This window comes from Ambystoma mexicanum, chromosome 6p, assembly GCF_040938575.1.
Source record: "Ambystoma mexicanum isolate Mex_15411 chromosome 6p, UKY_AmexF1_1, whole genome shotgun sequence".
Taxonomy (NCBI): domain Eukaryota; kingdom Metazoa; phylum Chordata; class Amphibia; order Caudata; family Ambystomatidae; genus Ambystoma; species Ambystoma mexicanum.
In genome coordinates this window covers 308,304,908-308,327,770 of record NC_090935.1, presented here as the reverse complement: position 1 = coordinate 308,327,770, position 22,863 = coordinate 308,304,908, and the positions used below count along the sequence as shown (strand labels likewise).

At 44.0% G+C, this 22,863-nt stretch overlaps 1 protein-coding gene across 4 annotated transcripts in view; it reads right to left on the bottom strand.

Annotated features, from left to right (window-relative positions):
- Nucleotides 1-22,863, bottom strand: part of MALT1 (MALT1 paracaspase) — a 1,429,839-nt gene that overhangs the window by 1,150,687 nt on the left and 256,289 nt on the right. For all 4 annotated transcript variants that reach the window (XM_069627057.1, XM_069627059.1, XM_069627058.1 and 1 more), the window contains exon 4: nt 6,268-6,418. In XM_069627057.1, coding sequence (XP_069483158.1) covers nt 6,268-6,418 — 151 coding nt within the window. The remainder of the gene's footprint in view (nt 1-6,267; nt 6,419-22,863) is intronic.

The following is a 22,863-nucleotide window of genomic DNA, read 5'->3' as shown; positions in this document are numbered from 1 at the left end:
GAGGGGTGCTGTCATCTTCACTAAACTCAATCTCAGGGGTGCCTACCATGTCATTCGCATAAAGGAAGGTGATGAGTGGAAAACAGCATTCAGAACTCCCTTTGGCCACTTTGAGTATCTGGTAATGCTCTTTGGTCTCACTAATGCCCCCGCAGTATTCCAGCGCTTCATGGATCGGGTATTTTCTGACATGCGGTTTCTTTTCGTCATTGTATACCTAGACGATATACTGATTTACACCAGGGAACCTTGGAATCATCAAGAAAATGTTAAGGCAGTTTTACAATGTTTACGTGAACATAAACTCTTGGCCAAACCTGAAAAATGTCTTTTCCATGTATCGACCGTACATTATCTCGGGTTCGTCCTTAGTTCCAAGGGTATCGGAATGGATCCCTCCAAGGTTGATTCCATCCTGTCTTGGCCTGTTCCCAATACTGTGAAACATATTCAATCCTTCCTGGGACTTGCTAATTTTTACAGGAAATTCATACCCACGTTTTCTGACATTGTACACCCTATTGTAACACTCTTAAACAAAGACACTCCGTTTCAATGGTCCTCGGCTCAAGAGTCGGTGTTTCAACAACTGAAACTGGAATTCACTCGAGCTCCCATCCTAGCTCAACCCGATATAGATCGACCCTTCCTAGTTAAGATTGATGCATCCGACTATGCCATCGGAGCAGTTTTAAAACAAGAACTTGAGGATAAGATGGAACATCCCATTGCTTATTTATCCCGGACCTTGACTCCCAATGAAACTCATTATTCCGTCCTGGAGAAGGAGTTGCTAGCCATCCGACAAGCCTTCACTGACTGGCGTCATCTCCTTTTGGGAGCCAAACACCCAGTACAAGTTCGTACGGACCATCGGAATTTACAAGTGTTACAATCCCTGGAGTGCAGAAACAGCCGTCAGGCCCGTTGGACCTTCTTTTTTGCCCAATATCAATTTCAAATTCTTCACTTCCCTGGAACACATCACATCATAGCTGATGCCTTGTCCAGACGTCCTGACTACGAGCCTCTCGAAGCACAGACCTTTCCCAAGATGTTTCCTGACTCTGTAATTGTAGCTCAAGCTATTTCTCTCCTGGAGGACATTCGTGCTAAACACTTTCTTCCGCACTCTGGAAGGAATACAAAGGGAACAATCTTAGGAACCTCCAGCTGAAAGACGGATATCTTTTCAAGGAAAACCGGTTGGCAGTACCCACACAAGAACTCAGACGTAAGATCACAAAACTATGCCATGATACCCTCCATTCAGGACACCGAGGCATCACCCCCACCCTCCATCTTTTACAGAGACAGTTCTGGTGGCCACGGTTGAGAGACGACATAAGAACCTAAGTACAATCCTGTGCAATCTGTAACCAGAATAAACATGATAACAGAAGACCAGCAGGTCTCTTACACCAACCAGCAAGGCCAACAAGACCTTGGGGAATCATCGCCATAGATTTTATCGTGGAATTACCCCCATCCCGAGGATACACGACCATAATGGTTACTATCGATCTGTTAACACATATGGCTCACTTTACACCCTTGTTCAAGTTACCATCCTCATCTGAATTGGCTGGGATTTTCCTGGAACACATATTCAGGCTTCATGGACTACCTTCCAAAATCATTTCTGACAGAGGCCCCCAATACATATCCCAATTTTGTAAACAACTATGTCAAATATTGGGGATTTAGCGTGCGTTGTCATCAGGATACCACCCACAAATCAATGGAGCAACAGAACGAGTCAACCAGACCCTAGAGTAGTATCTTCGCTGTTTCTCCACCAAAGTCCAGGATGATTGGTCGCTTCTGATTCCTGTAGCTGAATTCGCTTACAACAATTCAGATCATTCAGCCATCAAAACCAGCCCGTTCTTCTGTAGCCAGGGATTTCATCCTTCAGTTCTACTGTCTATTCTGCCTCATCCAACCCCAGTCCCTGCGGTTGATTCCTGGATCGAAACATTAATCAATGTCCACAAAGACGCCAAAGAATGACTGGAAAAGGCCAGGAAAGATATCAAACGTTATGCAGACACCAAAAGAAGACCAGGCCCTTCTCATGCGGTGGGAGACAAGGTTTGGCTGTTCTCGAAACTTCTTCCTCGACATCTACGACCAAATAAATTGGCCTCCAAGTATTATGGACCTTTCGCGATAAAAGAAATCATTAATCCAGTAGCTTACCGACTCCAGCTTCCAGATTCTTGGAAAAGGATTCATCCAGTTTTCCACACTTCCTTGCTAAAACCATTTGTACAATCCACCCGAACTTCTCCAAGACTCCCTCAGGTGGCTACACGGGGGGGGGAAGAGGTGACGAGTGCGGTAATGGAAGCCACAGTGAGGCAATAGCCAGGAGAGAGAGAGCCTGCAGACGAGGCATTTGAAAGAGGAGTAGGCCTGTGTAGGAATGACAGAGGCAGGAATCCACACAGTGAAGATCAGGGCTACACCCCCCCCGGTACGGTTGGATCTGGGCAAGGAGAGGTTCATGTAGCCATCCGGGAGGAGTGTCAAAGCTCATGACAGAGGTCAAGTTCCTCCAGGAGGTGGCAGATGTTAGAGGAGTGTTTGACAGCTGAGCGAGAGTTTAGCGTGGCAATATGGAGAAGGTTGCCATCCTTGAAAGATGCCAGGGAGGGGTACAAATCAGAGGTACGCCCTGCAGAGGTGCAGAAGATGCGCAAAGGGGGGGCAGAAGAGGAGGAGGAAGGAGGAGGTGGCAAGGTAGCCAAGGAGGAGAAAGCAGGGGAAGGCGAGGAAGCTATGGAGGGAAGAGAGGGGACAGCAGGAGAAGAAATGAAAGTGATGAGGCGCGGGAAGCGTCTATCAAAGAGGAGAAGGTTGGTTTGAGGGCCTTGGACCAAGATGATACCATTCAAATAAACATTAATGATGACCTTAGAGGAGTGGAAAGAGGCCAGGAGGGCCTCCCACCGAGTGCCACCATTAATGGGAGAGGAAGAGAAGGGAGAGCACAGAGACCCTATGTAGAGTCCGTAGATCTGTTGGAGCCGCCCTTTACCTTGGGGCCCTTAGCAACAGGGGCTGCCAGGCAGAGTAATGAGCCACTAGGCCGCCAATCAGAGGAAGAGGGCGGGCAGGGAGGGAAGGCAAAGGGAACAGGATGCAGGGGAGGGAGGGAGAGGGTGACCAACAGCGCCGGTAGCATGGAAATCAAACAATTTAAACATTTACAAATTACATAATTGAAGCCCAGGAGGGGCTCTGCCAGAGAGGTCCTCCCCTGCAGTCACCACAAGGAAAGAAGCAAGTCTGAGACTCGGAGCCCAGTAGCACCAAAACACACGGCAGCAAGGCCGCCAATCAGAGGAGGAGAGCGGGCAGGGAGGTGGGTGAGAAGGCCACAGGAACTGGATGCAGAAGAGGGAAAGGGAGACCAACGGCACTCGTAGTGCGGAAATCAAGCAATTTTAAAATGAACAAATTACACAATTGAAGCCCAGGAGGGGCTCTGCCGGTGAGGTCCTCACCTGCAGTCACCACTTGGAAAGAAGCGAGTCTGGAACTCGGAGCCCAGTAGCACCAAAACACACAGCAGCAAGGCCACCAATCAGGGAAGGAGGGCGGGAGGGAAGCACAAAGCAATACTGTGTGCCAAAAAACATCCACTCAAAGGATAAACTCTAGTCTATCACAGGATCTTTTGCCATGCTTTTTGACCTATCTCCCCCTGGAACGTATCTGGCTAAAAGACCCGCTACCAATACTTCAATCTTTTCACAACATGTGTCCACCGCCAATCGCAATAAACCTTTATTACTGAATACAACCCTAGCACTACACTTTATTGGACCATTAAGTATATTTGTATCCCAATTGAAGTATTATTGCCGGCTTTTAAATACTTTGGATGTAGTTGTGGATTGCCCTGCTAATTGCAAAGAGGGGACTGCTTGCACTTATACATGTGGTCCTATTCAGGCAAATGGTATTGTTTTCATGAATTAGTGTATATTCTGGACGGACAACTGTATGCACAACAGAGATTCCATGAAGAATATATACCCCTTCCAAAAAATAATCGTAAATGCCACCTGAAATCTCTGCTCATTGAAGACAGCTTTTAATATGAATCCCAATGGCCTTCGCCTGTAAAGATGTCATGCTCATTCCAGTCTCTTCCTCTATATTAAAATAATGCAGATGGAAATAGATGTCCATTTCCTGTATGGAGCTCCTGGGGCTGGAAGGAGTACGAAGCAGTGTTTACGCACCACCCCCAGCATAGTGCAGACAAGGTATGACCAACATAAAATTGCAATTTGCTAACAGAGGTCAGCTCTCCATCCTATGCCATCAACATTGCTTTGTGGTGTTTAATAGTAGTAGTCCTTCCGTTATCCATCACTTCGTACAAGGTAAAGCCTAGAGCTCGGTACAAGTACTAAGAAGTGATCTCACGAGGAGATGTTCTTCGCAAATATCCAAGTTTAGAGTTGCATATAGAAGGTGTGAGGGCTGACTCACTCACAGCTACACACAAGATACAGATTCCAAGGCTTTGCCCCACTGCAGTTTGATGCCTATTGCTCAAGCAGGGACACAAGTGCCTGCCTTTCTCTAGTCTCTATAGATTATTGTGTACCATGGCTAATAAGGTCGCTTACAGCTTCTTTCTCTTAATAAAGATGCTAGTTCAACGAAGGTAGGAAAGGGCGATAGAAAAGGAGCCGAGAAGCATGATGAGAAAGGTAGCAGGGGGTTAAAAGATCAGGCTACCATTTGATTCCCATGTGAGAACACTATGCGTTTTAAAATCGGAGTCAAATCAGGCCAGATTTATTTCATGATCAAAATGAGAACATTGGAATATTAAAAGTGCCACTGAAGGAAAGCTAGACCTCCTGCTACCTATATCAGCACCACCCGGCCCACTGCTTCACCTTTGAACATGGCCCTCACCTGCTTCTCTGGACTCTTCTTCCTCGGGCTAGGAAATTCCCTCGATCAATAGGTTCTCCTTGCCTCAGTCTTTACACGTCTTATACAACTAAGCTCCCGTCTCTCTTACTTTCACTGCTGCTTCTCAGCCTACCCCACCAAGTGTGACCCTCACTTTGCAAGGGTCCCGTTGTAACTGAATGGGTCACAGCTTAGCCTAGTTACATGTCGACATGTGAGGGCTCTTGAGGGGTCATGATGGAAAGTTGACCTTAATACAAGCCTCAACAATATGCATGCACCGTTAGTAGTTGGTGAGAGGTAATGGACTCTTGGCCAGCAACTGATGGTTTTTAGTGTACATTTGAAAAACCGAGGGAACAAGTGACTTTGAACCTGGCTTGTAGCTTCCACCTTGAAAATGTTACTCCTGCCTTAATTAAAGAACATATTAGAGCGCACCAGACAAAGATGGAATACTCACTAGGGTTCCATGCGTTAATATCCCTGCAAAAACAATGCGATACAAAAATATCACCATATTTTTGCGGAGATATTGATCCATGGACCCTGCATGGGACACCCCCGCAACCCCTGCATTATTTTAAAATGTGCGGGGGACACCCCCGCAAACCCCCACTCCCTACAAATTATCCCCCCCAAAAATATTTCCTATGGCGAGACAAACGGCCATATGTACGGTGATATTTTTGGTGGGGATATTTTGTAGGGATACCCTTACTAGATGCCCTTCCTCTCATTATAGTGCATTGCCTGCAGTCCAGGTCTATAAGCCACAGAGAGGACATGTAATGCATAGGCCAATGTGACAGGAATGAGTGCTGAACTATCTTACAGTTAGTGTTAATTTATCCTGTAGCCACCATTATCCCCTGCAGCAACAGGTGTTAACGCACCTGTCATGTGATCAATAAAACTGAATCTAGGAGTTAGTTACTAAAACCAATCTTTAAATTGTCTATTTAAATATTGGTGACATGTTAAGCAAAAATGTCACACAATGGTAATGCCCAATAATATGTTTATGGATCAGTTATCGTCCTACCTTTAACGAACCTATCACTCACTCCCCTTGAAATTCACAAATGTACGCACGTGCTGTAGCGTCGTGTCTTTTAAGTGCAATGGTTGAAAGACATAATGCTAAAAATCAATAGTCTGCTCCCAGCCAAAATGTATGATTGACCCGACGATAATCCAGTTTCAGAAGCTGGATTTAATGTGCAATCAGTGCCGAAGAGCCCATTTGATATCCCAGATATTATCAAAGGAATTCGTGTCACTCACGAGTAATTGCAATCACCTCCCCCGTGGATGACTCACCGTAGCCAGCAGCGCTGACACTGCACACATCCAGCTGCGCCCACTGACTGAATTCAAAGGAAGTCCCACAATTCACACGGCAGATGTAAAACCCGGAGTCCTCGACGTGCACTGGATTCAGGACCAGCTCGGGGCCGTTTCCATGCGGCACCTGCAAGGCAAAGCACGAATCTGCGTGTAAGGGCCAATGCCATTTCTAAAACATCATCGCCACTTGTCAGCCAGAAAGAAGACGTGTAATGTTACAAGACGTCATCCCCAGATGAACGTCATACACCTCTTCACATCAAATGACATTTCTCGGAATGTTTGTAATGAACAGGTCTGAAGGAGAAGTTCATACACATGTGTTTTCCACCAGTCCTCGGTCTGTGCATTATAGATCAGGTACTCGCTCAATGCAAGTGGGAGACCAACAGGTGCAAGCGCGAAACATCAAATGTGTCACGGACTAGTAGAACATATTTAGAACAGTATTTCCCTCTTGTTGCATTTCCCCGCAATGTTGTCGGACTGTACTCTTGCATAATGACCTACATATAAATGAGTGTTAATGTTTAATAGGCATTGTACCGTCATTGTTTACAGGTTATGGGTATTAAGGTTCAGTAAAACGTGGCCCAGGGCCACCACCCACTTTCTTCGTCAGATAAGAACCTGGGCTTTGTTGTTGATAAATCGCTTTTCAGTTGAACCACATTTTCAGGAACGACCTAGGTCACCAGACGCACCCTTCCTCTGTTCAACACGACCCAAAGAATCCATGCAACCCCTGCCAGGCTTCCCTCACACTTGCACTCCTCTAATAGGCTGTTGTTGGAACCCCCTAAAAAAAACTAATTCACAGAAAAACAGCCAGGTTCACTCTGGGCCTCAAACCCTGTGATGCATTCAGCCTGCACGTTTTTCATTAAACGGGCTCCATGTCAGAACTTGCTTCATCCCTCAGACCCTCTGTATCAAGTTTATTAAAACAAGGACCCAGTCTACCTCAGTCAGGAGAGCAACAAGCATTGGCAAAGCCAACGGTTTTGTTCTTTATAGGCATAGAACCTGCGTTTTCCAGACACTGCTATAAGCGCACAATCTGGCCACACAATGGCAACATCTGGTACATGGGCAAATACAGACATACTGCTTAGAAAATCTTGAAGGCACACTTATTTTATAGATGGAATTAAGGCATTACCTTACAGAAAGCATAGAGCTACACCCAGAGACCCCAGTGGAGAGGGGTAGATATGCAATAGACATGGCCACAGAGTGCTAGTTTTGACCCATAGATAACACTTTCAGTGACATCTAATAGCCAAAACTAAAACTTACCTTCACTCTAGGCCTCTGAAAACAGCACCTTTGAGGTGAACTGTGTGGACGGCCATCAGCAGAAAAAAAGCATGGCGTCAGAGCCCTTACTGCTGCTGCTAACGTCTAACCATTAGAGCTGTAGCACCTCATCTGCACTTGGTAGGGTTCATAGGAGATCATTACATCTGTTAGTCGCAGGACTTTGAATATGCGATCCTCCCCATCACCCTTTATCTCATCTTTCCTTAGATGTAAGATAGCTCAGTAGATTGAGCACTCTCTGCTGTGATCTGTGTGTTACCTGCAGGCCGCAGGTTCGTATCCTGGCAGGGCCAACTTAGCCATTCATACTTCCAAGGTCGATAAATGAGTACCAACTACAGTTTGGTGATAATTGTATGGAAATATGTTTTATATACAGTGCTTTGGGGAAAGCGCTATATAAATAACTCATTATCATTAACTTGGGCGCCACCCCATTTACTGCACTAATTGCTGTCACGGATTTCATGGCAATGCCCTTCTCCCCATCTCCTTGGCTTGCACTTAAGTCATCTGAATATTTACAGAGCCTGCGATGAACATTATCTCCCTTTCCTTTGGAGGCGCTACAAAAGGACTGTGCTCGTAAGTCGCACCGTGTAAAAACGGCCAGTAAATGAATGCCTAAATTAAAGGATTTTCATTGATGTTATTAGAGTACACACATCATGATAAGCATCTTGAAATGTTACCAGGTTGCTATGTCATAAGCTCTAAAACATTTTATTTTGGAGTATTACTTGCTCAAAAGGCATACTTTACAAGTTCTATATTGCAAATCGTTTGAAAATGGCAATGAAGAATTCTTGAATGAAAACGTTGTTTTCCCCCCAAAAGAAGTGAAGTAATTATATTAAAATATATTCACAAAAAAGAAAATGTCAAACCTGCAGCTGCACACCACCCCGACAACCCCTCACCCCCCCTCCCGATTTCCCAAAACATGTAATATAATGTAAGGTAAATGTCATTTGTATAGCGGCTTTACCTATTGGCGTGGAATGCTACAATGAAAGCACAATCACACTGCGCTGAAACAACACAATACGAGCATCTTGATTGAGTTTTTATTCTTCGAAACAAAGCTGAGACGTGTTTCGACCTCACGGTCTTCCTCTATGCTATGATAAATTCGTTGATAATATATGCAACATGACAGTGCATTGTTAAATCATGAATGAGCAAGACAAATAATAAGACAGATACATCATTTGTACAACCCCATTGCACAAATAAAGCAGAGAATTGGTTGGGACATTAAACATCACCATAGCATATATGAATGAATTGCATCATAGAAATTGTATATATATTTGTAGAAGTACAATCCACAATCACGATAATACAATGTAAAGAAGAAGCAGGTAGATACCAAAGACAAAAACATTAAAAGAAAAGAGAAAAAGGATATAAACAAGAGAACAATGCATTCGATTCTGAAACCTCATCTTTTTCATCAGAATCTGCTGACTCGCAAATAGCATCTTAGAACACCATTCTGATATATGGTGGATGACACGTGAGCCACATGCATTGAAGCCTCCTTGTCAAGATATGCACCAGTGCAAGTTATGTGACTAGTGCAATTATATGACGATGGAGTAAAAGATAGTTGCCTGCTCTGATTGGTCTGTCTATGTTGCCACGCTCGATTCACTCGGCAATCTGGTTGTGTGTCGTTGCCGTTTCCTATATTTGCCAGCCCTCTTGTCCCTAAATCTATGCCCAGGGTTGAAATATTGGTAACAACGGGATCTTGGAATCTGACTTGTTTGATGTTGGATCGTCGATTGTCTTTGTCTTTTTTGAACCGCTGTATTTGGTCCGAAGAAGAGGAGTGTGGTATCTGGGGGCCTCACATTAAGTGGTATGATGTTTGTTTTATTGTAGTCAGCTTCCTTGTCATTGGGGGTGTCATAACATTGTTCTAGATCAGGTAGTGATGCATGGAAATGGGTGCCTGTGGGCACAGTTATACTGAATTGGGTCCTACTATTCAATACTTGTAAGGACGTGGGCCTTTACTTCCAAGCACCCTGAAATTCTACATTATTTGCATAAGGGTTGCATTATTAACTCACCCTTCATTGGGCTGGTTTGCCATGCGGCTGACGTGTCTGAGGACTTCATCTCCCAGTGGTGGTGACTGTTGAGACAGGAGTCCCCTTTGAACCGTCGTCCTGCTCTATAAGTGGCTCCTGAGCACTTAGACGGCACTTCAGTGGTGCATAAATGATGCATGTGCCGTGCACAAAGCGCCTATAGGTGTCACCATCACGATGTCAACCATGAACAAGACTACAATGGAAGCCACAGTGACTCCTCCTGAAACGGTAGAGCTAAGGCACAGAACTTCTAATCAATGGATCACTTGGGACAACATGGTCAGAGACTGCACCCGCACCACGGTCAATCATTCTAACTGCAAGTATGATATTAGTTACCCCAAGACCCTCTAAAGCCCCTGTGAATAGCTCCAAAATAACACATTTCTTTCCCCCTAAAGAATCATCTGTTATGCTCATGTCAAATTCCCTGGACACGCACCTTTCCAGCACTCTAGCATGTTTGGCCAGTAAACTGAATGAAGACTATTTCCACTCGGTCTCCTGCTACCGAATGCGCTCAGTTTACCACACCCTGTGTTTCAGATCCGACAGTACCCGATTCAGAACACTTTAATATTACCACACAGAGTATCTGCTACGACTGGGTCATTGCCTCCCAACGTAGCATTAACAACAAAGGCTACTCAAGTTAAATCTGTGGGTATTCATGTCACTAATAATGAGTTACTGGAAAGAAGCCTTGTGTGTACTCCGGTTCTGCATATGCACAACTGCACCCTAACGGAACTCGAATCAGGACCTCAACTAGGCTCAGATTCACACTCAACAGAGCCACCTGTACCAGAAAAGACATTAGCTTCCTTCAAGAGTGTCTGATTTGGACACCAATAGCTTTTCTTCCACTACACAGTCTAAGGGTTTGTAATGTTGACTAACCATGCCTATTCAATTATGGGAAGACCTTACAGGCGCTACGTCTAACCATACTACTCATTCATTTGATTCTTGAATGCCTCTCCAATAGTCGACCTATAAGAAATGTTGCATGGGACATCACTTCTATCATTGAATCTGACCCGGTCACCCTCTCTCCGGGACCAACTGATCAATCCAATGTGACTAAAAGGATCAAAAGGGATTCTGTGGTAGAAGAGGTTACGATTGAGGAAACTTCTAAAGTATAAACGCATGTCGCTGATCGGGGACCTTCTGAGAGTAGAGCCAGTATGGAATGTGCCACCTTTGTTGAAAAAATCAAACCAACATGAATGAAAGGTTAAAGAAGGGCAACAGAAATAGGGCCCTTTTACCAAATACTTGAGTACGTAGGAATTAAAGGCTACCTATTAAATCAGGGCTCATCAATTCCAACTCATGCAACACTACACTCATCTCGAATAATAAAGGGCTTTATGAAATTGTTGCTAAAGAAGGTAGGAAGGCTGGCAATGATACAGAGAACAAAAAAAAAGACAAACACTGAAAAATCCTAATAAGGGGGGGGGGGGTGGTCCAACAGCCCTGAATATTGTAGCTGATACACAGGATCACTAATCTTGCACTAGGGAACAAAGACATACGTGCATACCTAACCAAACCCTGGGAGGGATAGGCCCAACATTTGCAAAGGCACAGTAACAATAATTTATAAACCGCAAAAGAAAATGGGGTACAATGAACCGAATGACCTAGTCATTCTGGAAGATCTAGAGAATCTATTTAATCAGGATCAACCAGAGCCGATAAACAAGGCCACTAGGACTTCCTTACTGGATTCCATAAATAAGAACAACAGTTATTTACATATTATGACTAAGCAGTGTGCCAACATGATGGAGAATATTAAAATGGCTTCATGCCAACAACACACTAATGCTGATAGGCTGTTAATAAAAGTGCAGCCTCTTTTGCTCATCCAGAATAGTACGTACATTGTTTTGCTGATCAAGTACTAGAAGTGATACCTGACCTTCTATAAAGTGCAATAAGTGATGTTCAAAAAATGCACAAGCTCACAAAACACCTAATGTTTATGTGGAAGACAAGGCCACCTAGTGTAAGATCAATTTTCTAAGCCGATATACATATTGCCCGATTACTCCGTTTTTTGATAAAATCGAATCCTACAGGCAAGATTCAATTCGCTGTTGGAGTACTAGTGTCGATGAAGAGTGTGAAAAGCCTTGCCTTCATCGTAACCATTAATACCAACCAAAATCTAGAAAAAAACATACATACAATTAACTCATGAGAAGCACTAGATCCACGTGGAACCATCTGAAAACTCCATAATTGAATTAATTTGAGTGTTCAGTCTTATGCTAGGTTTACTGTCTACAATGTAATAGGTAAAAAACAATGTTGTCCAATTACAAAAAGCAGCTTGTGGGATTAGAGTTATCAAGAGGAAAAGATGGAATTTACCTTATATTTTTTTGGATGAAGTATAAATGCCATTTATTTAGCAACAACACTGGCCGGTGGGTGATAGGATCTGTGGGCTGAGTAATTCTAAAAACACATGACACTGTTTTTGGTCATGAGTAACATGGGCTTTAGGAAACTCGATTTTGGAAAAGGGATGGCTTTGGATTTTTTCTGTATTCCCCCAAAGCTTTATCGTTGTTGTTTGGCCAATGGGTGCTTTTTCTTATTCCTGGCATGCACTATCTAGTCTTGGACCCTCTTTTTTTCAGGACCTTGTTCATATCAGGGTCCCGTACTGTTCTGCATTTGGGGCCCATTAAGCCTTCACAGGTAGGCGTCATTTCCTAGTCTAATGCTGGTCTTGAGACCCACAACCTTTCTCCTCCAGGCCTTAACATGGCAAAGTGGGTGGTGGCACCTGGCCTCCTTCATTCCTAAAACTCCACAAGTCACCTAAGAAGCTGTGACTAGGGCACAGGTCATAATAGATATTCCAATACCTTATATGCTAGATACACTGTCTATAAGAGCATTTATAATTGTTTTAATTTAACATGCATTTTGGTCTACAAGAAACCTTAGGATTGAAAGTAAAACAGATATACAGATAGGAAACATACACGACTAGGTGTACAAGTATACACACATTTAATTTCAATTAAAAATTAAGTTACATTTCAAATTTATATTTTATAGCACATTTCATTATTCAATATTTGCTCCATAGTACTTTAGAAAGCTTCTTCTCTACTTCTATCCAAAATACCTAGGTTGAGACCCGCTTGTATTCGACGTATACATCTAGACCAAAGTACCACAGACTTAAATGACTGAACGCAATGCACACATTTTAGAAATGTTTTCAGCCTAAGATCCTGAAGACGAGGACAAACCACATATAAGTGTTTCAAGGTTTCGATTGCACTCCGAGGCCCGCACAGATGACATATGCGACGGCTGTTTCATTTGTGTGTGAGAGCCGATGATTTCCAATGTTTCCCGCGGATTTCATCTAAATCTGTAGACAGTGCAGCGAGCTTCTTTATCCGCTAATGGTTTACACGTGCAAAAACGCTGGCTTGTGCGTATAGTATTCTTTAGTGGGAGCCAGTTTAGATACATTCATGGTATTATTGCCTCAGTCCCAACATTCTGGCCTTTTTTTCATGAGATTGAGCTGAACTATCAGAGGAATCTTGAAGGTTCCAGACGAATTGAATTTCATAAAAACAAAAAATCAATTTCCATCTTAATTGGAGGTAACTGAGAATTGTGTCCTCGCCTAGGATCTATTTCCAAAATGTCAGCAGAGTATCAGTGGCACTGGAAATAGGAGTGCTGGAGTTGCTGCAGCACACCCGTACATTCTGGAGGTAGTTGACATTTGGCAGCTTGCGCCGTGGCCTCATTGTCATCATTTCACGTTGTGGCAGTGCAGGCAGTTGATGGCATCCTTAACTTGAGCACTTTCAAAGGTCAGGGCCAGTGTTTTGTTAACCCCCTTACTGATAGAAAGGAAGATCATTTCAGAAACTCCTTTCCTGTATGTGAATGTGGTAATGATGGGTCATCTATAATTCCTTACCACATCTTTATTTTCTTATCATCATCTGGCTTCTAGTATAATTGCAGCTGATATCTTGTACACTATAATTTGGTTTAACTTTTTTGCTGCACTTTAGGGTATAGTGTACACATAAGATTTCAAATATTTTCCTCAAATGTGTCTTATTCTAGGACTGCATTTCTGCTTCACTGTTCTCCTGTGTCCTCATTGCCTGCACTGAAGGCAGCTCTCCAGCAGTAGCATAGTTTGCCTCAGTTGTGTGCAATTTAGTGAAATTGATTATCTGTTCATTTGTATGGCCATTTCACCATAATATTCTTTCTCACTGCACCAAAAGAATAAGCAGGTTACATGTTTATAAAAATGAAAAGCGTTTTTATGTTGAAGATACTGCACATAATTTTAGAATTTCGGTATAAGAAAGAATAGAGACATGTTTTTCTATTTTTAGGGGAAGGGGGGCAAGTATTGGCTGGTTATGCACTCGGAAGTATCCTTTAACTTCATGACATTATATAACGCACACTGCCGGCATAGAGTAAACATACCATCCCTTCATAGCATCAGTAGCTGCTGGGATTTTAATGGAACTCCAACTGAACTTATCAATCTGCCTTCTATAATTCTAGTGTGTCTGTATCGTCAACTCTCAGTAACTCTGAGGTGGGGGGTAGCTCAGGGGGAAACGTGCTTGTCTTGGAAGTAAGACAACACTGCGCAACATAGATCTGATACCTTGTCCCACACTTAGAGGCTGGACTCCGGCATGAAGTACAATATAAAATCCCAATTTAGTATTATTATTTTTTATTCTACTCTACTTTAAATGAGAAAGCTCCAGCATGCACTAGTAGTGTGCTACAGTGCAAACATGTTTCAGCGGAACACATTTTTTTAAATTATTGGGTCAATACATGCACTGTTCAGAAGAGTCACTTAACCTTTAATGGCACAGCACAAACATTTTGTTTAAAGTGTCAGCAGGGAAACAAAGTACTGAATCAGAATAGTGTCTGAACACCTTTGTTCCCTTTCGTGAGAAGGTATACATTGGTGGAAAGCCTGTGAAATGTGAACATTCTGATTTAATTATGGGATAGTATTTTCAGATGCTGGTAAAGACATTCAAAGTAAGGTAAGCCAATCGTGGTCTAGTGTGGACTAGGAATTATCCAGAGTCCCAAGTGTGTTGGAAATACATCTCAGCTGGTAATTGAACCTACTGCAAAAATGTAAGCGTAATATGCAAGCCTCAAGTTGCGATCCCTTGGATAAAGCACGTTGCGTTAGTGTGCATACTACAGGTTGCAGGTTGGACACCCATCCATGCAGACTTAGCCTTCTTTATATCAATAGGGCTTCTATACTTTTAATCAAACACAGCTCTTTACTGCTGGGGATGCTTGTATGCTACTTTTAAGCAGGGAGGCTCTATCATATAGCGCCATCACTTCTCAGTAGGGCTACCACACTTCCAGAGAGTAGAGACACGTGAGATAATAGGTAGATCAAAGGGGAGGGCTAGTGCTCAAGTCAAGCCCTTTGTACTGTATGCAGTCAGAACATGCCAACAATTATTCAAAACAAGAGCAAAGTAGTCAAAGACTTCCATAGACTGCAGTGCGTTTAAAATATGACTCCCGATTTTACTGCTTCAGAAGAATTCTTCAACTTGCAGAGAAATTTTTATTTTCCTTGCATGTTCCTCGAGCCCATAATAGTGCCTTTAATTTTGTTCTCAGACCTGACAGACAAAGGGCTGAAGAACTCTTCTTTACTTCTTCCATAACTATTTACTTTTTTCTACAACTGAAGTAATTTACTCTAAAACTTATAAGAATGGAAATATAAAGATTTCCCAAAAATTGAATGACTTCCGAATTTTTAGGTTTTCAATTTTATGGCCTCCTCTCCCAAAACGTTCACTTAAGGACTGGTGGAATCAACATCAGATTCTGATCTACCTCCTAGAATGGAATACATGACTTTCTGCCTGTTTTGATATCATCAGGTCTTTTTAAGCAAAGCAAATTGAACTGTGACTGCATCTGTGATATTTTAGCTGTAACACCTAGGCTGTTTTGAGCATTCGGTGGACTTTTTGTGAGTGGATTCGATGTTCAGGCAAGTTTGGTGGTATGGACATTTAACTTTTTCACTCCTTAGAGCAAAATAAAGACATTTCACCCATCACGACATGTCACTATGACCCCTCACAATAACAATATAAATTTAAATGGGATAGTAACTGGATTTGGGAGCACAATTCCTCTACACTTTATAATTGGTGTAGTGAGGGCCCCCTCGGGCCTCAAGGGTGTGGGTGCTGCGCCATTGCATGTCCCGGGGTGCCCGCCTCAGCCCTGATGCCTGGAGAAAATATGGAGCTTTGAGATTATGGAAAGCATGTAAGAAAGCCTTCTTTAAAACAGTTGTGTATGTCTGAGTAAGTGGGTTCTGGATGTGATGGTATATATACGTATGCAAGTATGAATATGGGATACATTACTCACCATAATCATATTTCTGATGCTTGTATCTGCTTACATTAACATGCTATGCATAGGCCGACATCTAGTGATAGCCGTGGAGTATTACATTAATTGCTTTTGAAACTCGAAAATGGGCGTGACGGGGCATGCCAGTAATTCTATCCCTAGTGCGACGTCCCTGTACCCATGGTCCTTCACGCGCCAAGTTCCCTCAGATTGTTTTGTTTCTGACTTGAGGTAGCATGAAGTGTAGCATGAGTGCAGATGTAATAAAGCAGATAAGAATCGATAAAGCCAGAAAACATCTACGCACCTTCTACTCCAAAGTGGAGGAAGGGTGGGTGCATGTGAATCCAAGCAGACACAAGCATCAGAAATACCATTACGGTGAGTAATGTATCCCTTCTGAGGCTTGTCGATCTGCTAAGATCACATGCTATGCATAGATAGCGAGCAGTATCAGAAGAAGGTGGGTTGTGTGAAGGTACGGCAGCAAACAGATGTTTTAGCACCACCTGTGAATCTGCTTTAAATTGTGTGTCAATGCAGTAATGCTGAGTAAAGGTCTGTATGGGACTCCATGTAGCTGCTTTGCAAATGGCGGCTACAGGGATGCTTGTAATAAAAGCCAGTGTAGCTCCTGTTCCTCTGGTAGTGTGAGCTCTTGGTGTGAAAGGCAGAGTCTTGTTTGATAGGGAGTAGCAGAGCTGTATGCATCTAACTATCCATCTGGAGATGGCGTTCTTTGAAATGTGATCACATTCTTTGCCGGGTGCTATGAGGACATACAGTTGATCTCTTTTTCTTAGCAGATTTTTTTGTTTACATAGTACAGAACCGTCCTCCTTACATCCATAGGCTCGAAGGTAGGACCCATGTGCTTTGAGAGTACCACATTGAGATCCCAAATCGGAGGTGGGTTGGAAATGGGGCTGTAAAGTCCCTTTACACTCTGCATGAAAGCCTTAACAACAAAGACTTTCCACCAGGACACCTTGTTTTATGAAGTGGTATACGTGGATAGAGCTGCTATGTGAATTTTAATGGATTTAAATACTAGGCCAGAGTCCAGTAAGTGGAGCATGTAATGAAGCATGTGTGAAGGAATGCATTCAATAGGGTTTACATCCTTTGATTGGCATCATATTACAAATCTTTTTCATTAGTTGAAGTAGCAGTGCCTGGTGTTAGGTTTACGTGCCTCCTTGGGAATTTCCATACAGCTTCGAGGTAGCTTTGAATATCCAAACTCAGTGACTTTGGGCGCCAAGCTGCCAAGTTCATAGACTGAGGATATGGGTGGAGTGTTGTCCCCCTGTTCTGGGAGAGCATGTTGTGGGGGCAAGGGAGTTTGATTGGTTTGCACATCGACAACCTGAGCACATGTGGAAACCAAGGTTGTCTTGCCCACATGAGAGCCACCAGGATTAGAGTTGCTTGTTCATGGTACATCTTGTGCACTATCCTGCTCAGGAGCGGTGTTGGTGTAAAAGCATAAGAAAATGTCCCTGACCAGCTCATGCATAGGGCGTACCCCTTGGATTTGGGTTGGGGAAACCTGGATGCAAAGTCTGGGCATTGTGCGTTTCGGCTTGTGGTGAACAAGTCTAAAGGAGGATAACCCCAACGGGAGAAAATATGTCTAGCATTCCTCTGTTCAGTTGCCACTTGTGTTCATCAGGTAGGGGATCTCTGCTTTGAAAGTCTGCTGGAGAATTGAGTTCCCCCAGAACGTGTTGAAACACTAGGAACATGTTCTGCTTCAGTGGCCACTTCCAGATTTTCTGGTATAGCCTGGACAGACTTGGAGTGTGTGCGCCTGCCTGCTTGTTTATCTAGAACATGGAAGTGGTGCTGTCTGTGAGGACTCGCACTGTTTGGCCTGTTAGATGCAGTTGAAAAGCTTGTAGAGCTTTGAGCACTGCCAGAAATTCTAGCAGGTTGATGTGGTTTTGGGCTGTGATTTGTGCACACAGGTCATGCGCTGCGTGGTGCAGGTAATGGGCTCCCCATACGGAGAGTGAGGCGTCTGTTGTAATTATTGCTTGTGCTGGAGGATTGCGAAAGGGTTTCCCTTTTAACAGAATTTCCTTTGACCACCAGCGAAGTACTTGTACTAGGGTTAGCGAAACAACCACTAGATCGTCCCACTGACCACTTTCCTGAAACCACTGTTTCGCTAACCACTTTCGCATTGGGCGCATGCCCAACCATGCGCGTGGAACCAGATAAATGCATAAAGCCATCATCCCGAGCTGGTGCATTGCCTTGCATACGGTTATTTGGCGACCGGCCAAATAATGAGGTATTTGCAGCAGTATGTTTTGGACTCTTTCATTTGAGGGGAAGAATATCCCTTCTTTTGTCTTTATGATAGCTCCTAGGAACTGTTTGGTTTGACATGGAACGAGGCTTAATTTGTTCTCATTGATTGAGAACCCCAATTGGAACAGAGGTCGATTGTTCTTTGGGTATTATGCTTGAAAATATGGGGGAATCCCCTGTTATCAGCCAGTCGTCCAGATAAGGGTACACTGGGATTGGTTGTCTGAGTAAGTGCACTGCCACTACCGCCAATACCTTGGTGAATACCCTTGGAGCAGAGGCTATACCGAAGGGTAGCACTTGATTTTCTATCTGGAAGCGCAGGAATTTTCCAGTGTGTTGGGAACATTGAAATATGAAAGTATGCATCTTTCATGTCCAATGTTGCCATGCAGTCCCTTTGTTTTAGCAGTGGGATTACTTCTTGTAGTTTGTCTTCTGAACATTTTGTGGCTTGACATATGTGTTTTCAGTGCGCAGGTCTAGGACAGGACGCATTGTAAGGTCTTTCTTTGGCACAAAGCAGTATATTGAATAGATACCCTTGTTTACCTGGTTTGCCGGGACGATCTCTATGGTGTCCTTTTCCAGCAGTGCTCTGACCTCTTCTAGCAGAATGCGGTGTTTCTCCTGCGTTCTCGGTCTTTGTCTTGGCAGATGGTTGGGTGGTGGCTGTTTGAGTTCTATGCAGTAGCCTAGCGCCCGCCCTGACAAATGTGACCTCCTACTGGAGAAGCATCGGAGGGGACCTGGAGTGGGTGGGCATTGCTTTGGTGTGGTGGAGCCTCTGGTGGAGGAGGATCTGCCTCTATTTCTCGACCTTTTGTGCCCCCTTTGATCATTTTGTTGGGAGTATTGACCCTGCGAGGAACCTCAAGATGAAGCTTGTCCATCCTGGTTATAGTTAAAGGACCACCGGGTGTTCTGTCCTTGAAAACAGCGTGTATTAAATGCTTAAATGCACCTCTCTGCAACAAAAAAAAGGTTTATTTGTGAGCTGTCCTAGGGACTTGACGGTGTGGTACTCTGCTTTAGCATTTTTCAGTGCGCCCGTGACTGCCTTCCCAAATAAGTCATTTGGTTCAATCAGCATATTTAACATGGTGGCTTGGGCTTCCAGTTTAAAACCGGATTGTCATAGCCATGCAATGTGTTTAAGGACAATACCCTCAGCTACTATACGACCTGCATTATCTGCTGCATCCAGATTATTCTTTAGGATGGAACTTGCCACCTGCTTACCCTCAGCTACTGTTTTTAAAAGCTGTGATTTAAGAGGTTCTGGGAAAGAGTCAATTTGTTGTGAGATCTCGTCCCATTTGTGGCAATTATAACTTGCCAAGAGTGTGATGTTATTGGCTATCCTTACTTGCTAAGCAGCTGAGGAGGCTACTTTCCTGCCCAGTATATATATTTTCGTGCCCTCCTTGTCAGGAGGGGCTTTGGCAGGCAGAGGCTAAGGTTGTGCCCGCTCTCTTTCTTGTGGTAGTCACGACAAGAGAGTCAGGCAGTAATTGACCCCTGATGTATAACGGGTCAAATGGGGCTGGTGTTAACATCTTCTCAATACAAGGGTTAACTGCCCTTGTAAGGTTGGGGGTAAGTAATGAAGTCTGAAATGTGCCTTTGGATTGACTGCAGGAATGGTATGAACTGTGCTGCAGACCTCCTATCCCCAAGGATGTCCTTTACAAAGTCCTTGTTGACTTGTGCCTCCTGGGTATCTATTTTAAAATGTTCTGCAGCTTTTAAGAGGTGCTCATTATACTGCAGCTGATTTTCCACAGGGGAATTATCCACCGGTTGGTCATGATGGTCCGGAGATTGTATGATGTATATATCATCTTCATCATCATCATCATAATATTGGTCCCTGTCATCTAGGTCCCCTTGGTCCCTTGCTCTGCTATTGAACCAGGGTCATGCAAGCCTGAAGTGTCAATGAAGTATAGGTCCTCAGGAATGTTTTCTGAGGTACTAGGCTGGACAGCGTCCAGGCGGGGTCTTTTGGCAGCAGGCTGCTTTTTAGCTGCCTCCCCTTGAGAAGGCCCTTGGTGGCAGGACAAAAATTAACAAAGCTAGACATTCTCCTCATTTATCTATCAAATTGTTCAGGGGTCCATTGTGTGGAGCTTGGGAACCCTGTTGGAACAGGGGTAGGGAATGTCTCTGACTTAGAGGGTTGTTTATGGTGCATTGCTCCTGAAAGGGTGTCACTAGGGGTAGAGTGTTCTTTATCCTTTGAAATGGGGGGTTTTGAGGATAGGGGTGTTGAGTTCTCTCATTTTGGGACTATTAATGATAGTGTGTTATTTATATAGCGCCTTTATCCAAAGCGCTTTACAGAGCACATATATACATACAATATCACCCAACCGAAATTGGTACTTATTTATCAACCTCTGAAGGACCTCTGAAGGATGAGAGGCTGAGTTGGCCTTGCCGGGTTCGGAACCTGCGACCTGCAGATCACGCTCAGATCGCAGCAGCGAGCGCTCAACCCGCTGAGCTATCTTACCGGCTTAGAAAGGGCCGTTGACGCGTCTTTCGATGCACAGTCGCCGGTTCCCGAGGATTTGTTTGATTTGCTTGTGGTGTTGGAACCAGACTTCGGCATCTGTTTTGAGGGTCTGTCAGGTTGCAAACATGATCCTGATGGCCCAGAGGACAGGGACATTTTGGACCTTCCCGTCAACACTGCGTGTGGCTTATCGGTCGACGACGTGGTCAACTGTCGGCCATGGGGGTTGTGTTTAGTGTGGCATGCAGTGTGGGTGCCTGAGCCGCCGGGTTTCGTCTCTGTAGCAGAACCGCCTGCCTGTCGGAGTTGGGGCTCGCACGTGTGAAACCATCAGGTCCCGATCGCCCTTGGCGTCACTTAGGACGCTGACATTGCTGGAGGCTCCCTCCATGTCCATGGCGGCCTCAGCCTGCATGGCATGATGAGCCCCGCGCTTAATCATCCGGTCCTTTAATGACTTGGGCTGAAAAAGTTTCCAGAACTTGCACTGCTTTTCGGGAGGGTCCCTGGGAAGGCAAAGGTTACACACCCTGTGTCAGTCCTTCCAGGGAAACTTTCTGTTACAGGAAGGGCAACATTTAAATGGTGTGGTTTCCATAATATAGAGAGATGGCAGATCGGCGATGGAAAGGGAAGAATGGGTTAATAGACATTCTCTAAAAGAAAGAAATTACCTCCCCCCACTCTCCCTACTGTGAAGGGCTGAGACACATTTGGGCCTAGGTAGGCCGCAGTCAAAGTTCGTTGAGACGCATCGACGACAAAGGATCTTTCCTTGAGAGCCGTCGTTGAAGATCTTGCGGTGCACGGCCATCGAAAAGGTAAGAAAGCCTAAATTTAAACTTGTATAGTTAAAGGGGTTAGCCAGAAGAAGGAACTCTCCAACTTGCCTCTGACTATGATGGCAGAGAAAAACAATCTGAGGGACCCCAACGTGTGAAGGACCACGGATACAAAGGATGTCACACTAGGGATAGTATTACTGGCACGCCCTGTCAACAGCACTTTGAGTTTAGAAAAATGTAATCCTCTGCAGCTACCACTAGATGTTGGCCTATGCATAGCATGTGATCTAAGCAGATCCACAAGACTCAGAAATATATATATATGTGTGTGTGCATGTGTGTGTGGATGTGTGAGTGAGCGTGCATGCAAATAGTGCATGTATATATGGACATGAGTGCGCGTGTCGAGTGAATGAGGATGCTGTGTGTGTGAATGTTCTATGTGAATGCCTGTAGAATGCAGTTTGAATGTTCTGCGTGCGAAGAGCGTGTGAGTGAATGTGAGAGCCTGAGAAGGTGCATGGGTGAGTGAATCATGAGTGAAAGGTTGGGTATGAATGTGATTGTGTGTGCACGTGATGTGCTGGGTGGCCCAGAGGGGAAGGCTTGACATATTGTTACTGAGCATCTATGATAAAGCAAGCATGAAATGTGTTATTACATGGCTAACTGGCATTTAGGTGCAGCCAGTTTAGTAATTTCCCATTATGGCATAAAGGTTCTTACTGTGCATCTTTGATGAAGCAAACATATAAGCATTAATACGTGTCTAGACTGGCCTACATTGGTTCATCCAGTTTGTCCATATTTTCTTATTGTGGCATGACATTTTTTAATGGCAAAACCAACATGAGTATATTCCTAATTGGGGGTCCTGGTATACATTGGCGGAGCCATCTTGGACATGTTTTCTTATAGTATTATTGACATTATGAGCAAACGTAAGTATGTTGCTATATGGTAATATTGATATATATATGGTGCAGCCAGCATGGAAATATATGGGCACAGCCTGCATGAAAATATTCTTTATGCTAACATATATTATGGGAAAAGTGGG